General features: G+C 47.1%; 1 protein-coding gene across 1 annotated transcript; it reads right to left on the reverse strand.

Annotated features, from left to right (window-relative positions):
- Positions 1-5,593: 5,593 nt before the first annotated feature.
- LOC135827670 (uncharacterized) lies at positions 5,594-7,534 on the reverse strand. Its single transcript, XM_065340125.1, has one exon. The coding sequence runs from the start codon at positions 7,532-7,534 to the stop codon at positions 5,594-5,596; it is 1,941 nt and encodes a 646-aa protein (XP_065196197.1).
- Positions 7,535-7,878: the final 344 nt, after the last annotated feature.

Below are 7,878 nucleotides of genomic sequence, written 5' to 3' on the forward strand. Positions count from 1 at the left end.
GTGTGTGTGTGTGTGTGTTTGTGCTTGTGTGTGTGTATGTGTGGGTGTATCTGGGTATCAGCGTTGCAAGCTGTTGAATGGTGCAATCCCAGCACAAGTTGCTATGTCTAACATACCTGTTCGCTATCATTGCTTCCGCGATGGGCAGGTCTGAAGCCTGAGGTCTGAGGTGTGTCTGCGTGTGTGTGTTTGTGTGTGTGTGTGTGTGTGTGTGTGCGCATACTCCTCGTCGTTTCGTGAAAGTACGTCTTGTGGAGCCCTTGTGGGACGTTCGGTGCCCACCCTCCAGCTCAAGATTGTGCTTTTCTGGTGCATGAAGGCCGAAGCAGTACGCGTACAGACGGTGTTGTTGAACAGAACATCATGTTGACATTCATTTTGTTCCTTTCTTCAGTCGTTGCATGTTATTGTGGACCTACAGGAGACTGTTTATCTGGTTTGTGATATTTCCTTCCTCTGTTTGTGAGTCCCTTTCCATCAATATGGCAGCTTGTTTTGATTTCCTTTTTTTCAATTCATTTTGCTGTACTTTCTGTTTTGTTTGCGCCACTGCCCGTCACCTTGCGCTCAGTTCTCTGAGTGGAGGGCGGCGTGACCCCAAGGAGTAGCTGATTGATAGTAGTAGTAGTAGTAGGAGTAGTAGTAGTAGTAGTAGTAGTAGTAGTATGTGTGTGTACGTGTGTGCGTGTGTGTGTGTGTGTGTGTGTGTGTGTGTGTGCACCACCTCTTTGAGGCACCTTGAGATCAGTCTTGTGCTCCGATTTGGAGCTTCCAATCTCTCTTGTTAAAAAATTATCAATTTCCAAATACCCACTTTTAGGAGTACTGGAAGGTTTCAGGCTGGGTGATTACCCTCACTATTATATATTTCACGATTTGTGTGAAACTGGGCTGGAAGCGGAATTTTCCGCATCCGCAGCAACATCACCACCATGTAGATCAGACCCACCACCAAGTGATCAAAGACCGAAATCCCATTCACTGCACCCATGTTTCCCTCGTACCTGGCCACAAGTTCCCTATTAACCGCGGGTCGCATCACTGCTGGAAGAATCCTTCTGTTTCCAAGCAGGACTTACTAGAGCAGTCAAAAATAGGGATAACTTCCTTCCTTCTTTTTCTTCTTTCTTGTTGCCCTCGCCCACCTTACCCATGGAGGGTAGCGGAGCTCCTACGGATGCGGAAAACTTGGGCCTCCAGCCCCGTCTCACGCAAACTGTGAATGTTTTCATTGAAGTGTAGATTGTTTCATGTTTGCAGAGGATCCTCACCAGACTTGTCGAAAATTTTCTGAGGCCAAGATTGGAATAGTGATAATTTCTTTTCTTGTTCTTCTTCCCTGTTGACCTTGTGTCCAGTTCTCAATTGCAGCGTGCCAGCCATACAATTTGGTATGAGTAATGCTTCACTCATTCAATATGGTGCTGTTGTTCAGTTTACATGCAAGCATACATACTTTCTGTTGGGGAATCCATAAGCTACGTGCAACGGTGATGGTACATTGAGCTCAGTGCCGACATGTTATAGTAAGTGAAAATTACTTTCTTTCCAAGTACAGCTAGCTGTGATCAGGTAAAACCAACCTGTAGCTTTTGCTGAATAGTATTGAAATCCTGTTTTGTAGAGTTGCGCCGAACTGGTCGTTTTCAAAGAAGAACGGAGGTATCGAACCTTCGCGTTGCTAAACGATCTTTTTAAATCCCGAAACTGATTTTAAAATTTTAAAGCCAGGCATAAAATGTAAAAAGAAAATCGTGGATAGTTGCCACACAACTCGTTCTCATGTGTTTCTTGCAAGAAAACAACACTCCTTGCTCAATACACAGTGGTTCTGGGAATTCACCCCTCATCAGTTGAGCTTCTGTAGGCAGAGGAAGATTGTACCTGAAGGGTGTTGTGAGGAAGAATGTGTCCGGGATACACACTTAGATTGCGTTTGGCTGGTCACAATCCACAACGGGAATCACTGGGAATCATTCTGGCCCGTTTGTTTTGTCAAAAATTCCGTTCGATTGGTCCGTTTGCAGAATGTTGTTGAAAGGCTGTTGTTCTTGACGAACTCTGTCCTTGCGGGTATTCTGCAGGCGCCTGGGACATTCCGTGACTGCATTGCTGATGAGGCTGCGAGCTCCGTGAGATGGCGCTGTCACAGGAGGTCGTGGCGGCGGCCAATCATCACCATCCTCCTCACCTGCATCCTCTCCAACACCACATGATTGCGCGCTGGGAGAAGCCGCCGACGATTCGGCAGGAGGCGATGCAACATGAAGGCTTTGAGACCTAGATGATGCTGCAGGCTGTTCCTGTAATTGAGGCACACACAATTCGACGATGGGACGCACGGTGTGCTCGCACTCTATGTGCGCGACCCCGCAAGAAACTGAAATCTTGGGGATACCTAACCCACCCATTCGACAAGGCAGTGAAATTAAACATCGCAGCGGGTCATCATCTTGCAAAATCATGTCGGAGACTGCGGGCAACAATTTTTCCCGAATGGCCTGATCCAGCTTCGCAAACTGTGTAGCCTCACAGCTGACTGCCCTTAGACAGTATCTACGAGAAATTATGCTGCGCACGAGTACAGTGTATGTCGCATGGGGCTTGGTGACAGCAAGCCGCAAGGCGATCGACCTCTGCAGCCCACCTGTCAACCCTCTCCCGGATGAATGATTCGCGGAATTCATCCAATCCCAGCGCGCCGCCAAGGTATCTGCAGCCCTCTGTCACGATGCTGATTCCCGTGCAAGAAAAGATACGGCGGGCCTCATCCGCACATGCCTCCTTTACAAGAAGGACGGTCTTTGATGCATTGGGGTAGTATCCATATTCTGGGCCGATTTCACGAAGTGTGGACCAACAGTCGAATACATTGCCCACAGTACCAGCAGCCGAATCATCGTCCGCATACCAGATCTGTGTTGTGTTGGGACATTAAGTGGATAGAGAATTAATGAGAGGCATGATTGCTACCGCATAGATCGCAATTGCTAAAGGGTCCCCTTGGCATGTTTTCTCGTGTGAAAGAATCCACTACTACTACTACTACTACTACTACTACTACTACTACTACTACTACTACTACTACTACTACTACTACTACTACTACTACTACTACTACTACTACTACTACTACTACTACTACTACTACTACTACTACTACTACTACTACTACTACTACTACTACTACTACTACTACTACTACTACTACTACTACTACTACTACTACTACTACTACTACTACTACTACTACTACTACTACTACTACTACTACTACTACTACTACTACTACTACTACTACTACTACTACTACTACTACTACTACTACTACTACTACTACTACTACTACTACTACTACTACTACTACTACTACTACTACTACTACTACTACTACTACTACTACTACTACTACTACTACTACTACTACTACTACTACTACTACTACTACTACTACTACTACTACTACTACTACTACTACTACTACTACTACTACTACTACTACTACTACTACTACTACTACTACTACTACTACTACTACTACTACTACTACTACTACTACTACTACTACTACTACTACTACTACTACTACTACTACTACTACTACTACTACTACTACTACTACTACTACTACTACTACTACTACTACTACTACTACTACTACTACTACTACTACTACTACTACTACTACTACTACTACTACTACTACTACTACTACTACTACTACTACTACTACTACTACTACTACTACTACTACTACTACTACTACTACTACTACTACTACTACTACTACTACTACTACTACTACTACTACTACTACTACTACTACTACTACTACTACTACTACTACTACTACTACTACTACTACTACTACTACTACTACTACTGCTACTACTACTACTACTTGACACAATCTTTATTAGGAAACTTGAAATGGAGATGTGAAACACAAATACAGCCATGTAGATGGAGCAGCAATGCAATACAATGTCCAAAAACTCAAGAATTCATTATCATGGGGCAATGTTGGGCAAATGTCTGTCAGGTACTATCACGCTCAGGCTGCCCGCAACCTGCACATCGTCGTGAAATTCATCCTGTTGCGGCGGTATGACGATCTTGAACCACGCAAACAGGTGACTGCCCATCGCATAAGGCAGACTGACAGCTTACAACGGAGCTGACCCATGATAACCGATACGTGTAGGTCGACGTTCTTCTCAGCAATCAGGCATGCCAGTGTCTTCAGTGCCATTGAACATTCTCTGCCAATCATGCCCGAGGTAGAAAAAACTAGCGGTGTAAACGTACCTCTGTCAACTGCTGTCACCCGCTCTCCGTACTGGCGCTTCTTCATCCGTTCATGCGTTCGGAGCTGGCTGATGACTTCCTGACGCGACAGCAAGCTTGCCTTTGGGTGTGTAACCCGGATGTCGAAAAAGGCATCTTGCTGTCTCGTCCAGAAGCCACAAGCCCGGATGTCCAGGCGGGCACCTGCCGAGCGGTTACTACTACCACTACTACTACTACTACTACTACTACTACTACTACTACTACTACTACTACTACTACTACTACTACTACTACTACTACTACTACTACTACTACTACTACTACTACTACTACTACTACTACTACTACTACTACTACTACTACTACTACTACTACTACTACTACTACTACTACTACTACTACTACTACTACTACTACTACTACTACTACTACTACTACTACTACTACTACTACTACTACTACTACTACTACTACTACTACTACTACTACTACTACTACTACTACTACTACTACTACTACTACTACTACTACTACTACTACTACTACTACTACTACTACTACTACTACTACTACTACTACTACTACTACTACTACTACTACTACTACTACTACTACTACTACTACCACTACCACTACCACTACCACTACCACTACCACTACCACTACCACTACCACTACCACTACCACTACCACTACCACTACCACTACCACTACCACTACCACTACCACTACCACTACCACTACCACTACCACTACCACTACCACTACCACTACCACTACCACTACCACTACCACTACCACTACCACTACCACTACCACTACCACTACCACTACCACTACCACTACTACTACTACTACTACTACTACTACTACTACTACTACTACTACTACTACTACTACTACTACTACTACTACTGAGAACGTTGACTTTATTTGATAACAAACTGGGTGCCGGAATGAAGAATTCAAAAAACGGAAGCAAAGAAGGCAATGGTGACAAATCCAATCAAGTATATCGTAGATAGGAAAATCAAATCAAATAAATCGGAAAATCCAATAAGAAAATATAATAAAAGAATCAAGTCAACTATCGAATACCAAAACAAAGAGTAAACTTGCATCCGCAAACACAATCAAAGCAGCACCGTTTACCCAACTCATCCAACAACCCAGACAAGAGAAAACCAGATAAGGTGCACAAAGAAAACGGGCAAGTCAACCATCAAATCATGACCAACATATAATAGCAAAATTGCTACAACAAAAATACAGACAATATCATGAAACAGTTAGGTCAGGCATGCTAAACAGCCAGGTGGGCACGGGCCCTACACTCCACCACAAAACCGCCATGACCAGTACCCATGAGCCTTCGGCGGTACGAGTGCCGTGACCCCCGCAGACAAGTTATTTGCCAGCGAATCAGGCACACACTGATCCGGGCACGAAGCTGGCGCATGATCAGTGAGTAGGGGAGATCACGGTTCCTCTCACTGATTTGAGCTGCTAACGACTTCAGGAATATTGACGCCTCCGGCGCACACTGCCCATTGGTGGCGAAAACCAACGGCGTGAACGAACCGCGGTCGACGTTGTTGATCCGGCTCGAGTACTGGCGCTTCTTCTGCCTCTCGTTGTCAGACAACTGGCTCGCTACTCCCGAACGCGACAGCAAAGACGGCCTTGGGTGGGTAACCCGAACATCAAAGAAGGCGTTTTGCTGTCGCGTCCAGAAACCGCGAGCCCGTATGTCTGCACGAGCGGCATCAGCTCTAATACCTGAGACCGTCTCACCATCGAGAGGCAGCAGAACAGGCTCCAACTCGACATCATACGCCACCTCGGACATGGCACTAGCCAGCAGGTCCCGAACCTCGTTGTGACGTTGCGTTGGGTACCCGCCACAGGGGCATGTCATAGCGTGGTGGCTTGTCATGTCTTTGCCACACACGCATGATGCTGGCAAACCTTCCAAGGGAAGGCCATATCGTAGGCCCACAGCTTCACGGAAATCCGTCCTGCTGAAAACGGTCCCAGGCATTGTAGTCGCAGGTGGAGTCGTCAACCAACTTGAGACGCCATCTTCACCTGCGACCTCTACCAGTAGCCGTTGCGTGGGCGGGAGGCCGGATCGGATCTCCTCTGCCAAGTTCCGCTGCTGAACACGGCGCGCCGCCCGAGCACCTGCAGCCAATGTCCTGCATGCTGTTACCACAGACGACACCTCATGCGTGGAGGTGCCACCGACTACCAACTCCACCATGGGTGCAATGGCGTCTCGGCACAAGGTGCGCTCAGCAGCCGCCCGTGACACATTGCTACGGACCGCAAGACCACCAAGCTTTGCTGGAAGGGAAAGCAGTGCTCGCAAACCTCCCTCAACCGGCACAGAATGGCCCGTGAATGCAGGCAGCAGCTGATCATTTAGGACGCGATCCAGGGGTGCGTAGAGTGCCCCGTCAGCATTAGCAACGCGCTGCAAGTATGACCACCGAGACTGAATGGCAGAGATGAATAAGTGGTAAGCCGCGTGGGGCTGGGTCTCTGCAACACTCGCCAGCCTCTTGGTTAAAGCACACCAGTCACCCACACGGCTTCCCACAAACCCATCACAGAACTCAGTGCTGCCGATGACTCCACCGAGATACCGGACGCCATCAGAGCAAATCCGGATGCCAGTGCCTGCAAATACCCGCTCAGCGTCTGACACCAGATGGCTCTTGACGAGGAGCACGGTCTTGGCAGCATTAGGCTTGTAGCCATACTTCGGGCCCTCAGCCGAGATGCAGTTCCAGTACTCACCGAGTGCCACAACGCGGTCCACAGCGGCATCGTCGTCAGCATACCACACCTGCATGGAACCACTGCATGTTGTGGACAGATGCTTGGCCAGAGGGACGGTAGCCAAAGCATAAAATGCCATGGCCAGTGGATCTCCTTGGCACGTGCCCTCTCTTGAGTAGAGTGTCTCGCCACCATCCAGGTACAGGGGGATATCCGCTTGGTACGTGTTCACAAATACCCGCCCTGCAGCTGGGCACACGCGTGGTATGTTATTCAGTGCAGCTGCCCGGTTCACTGAATTAAAGGCGTTAGTGGCGTCGACGAGGAGTATTGCCTCTGACTCCTCCTTGGCAAATACCGATGACAGCGCCTCCACAGCCACTTCACATGCCGATGGTATCCCGACGCACAGCTGGGTTGGCGCCGTCGCAATCACCACATCCTTCTCAATCGCCGCCATGATTGCCTTGCCAACTGCACGCCGAAACACCTCACCCACAGCGATGGGCCACTACTACTACTACTACTACTACTACTACTACTACTACTACTACTACTACTACTACTACTACTACTACTACTACTACTACTACTACTACTACTACTACTACTACTACTACTACTACTACTACTACTACTACTACTACTACTACTACTACTACTACTACTACTGCTACTACTACTACTACTACTACTACTACTACTACTACTACTACTACTACTACTACTACTACTACTACTACTACTACTACTACTACTACTACTACTACTACTACTACTACTACTACTACTACTACTACTACT

This window comes from Sycon ciliatum, chromosome 11, assembly GCF_964019385.1.
Source record: "Sycon ciliatum chromosome 11, ocSycCili1.1, whole genome shotgun sequence".
NCBI classification, from domain to species: domain Eukaryota; kingdom Metazoa; phylum Porifera; class Calcarea; order Leucosolenida; family Sycettidae; genus Sycon; species Sycon ciliatum.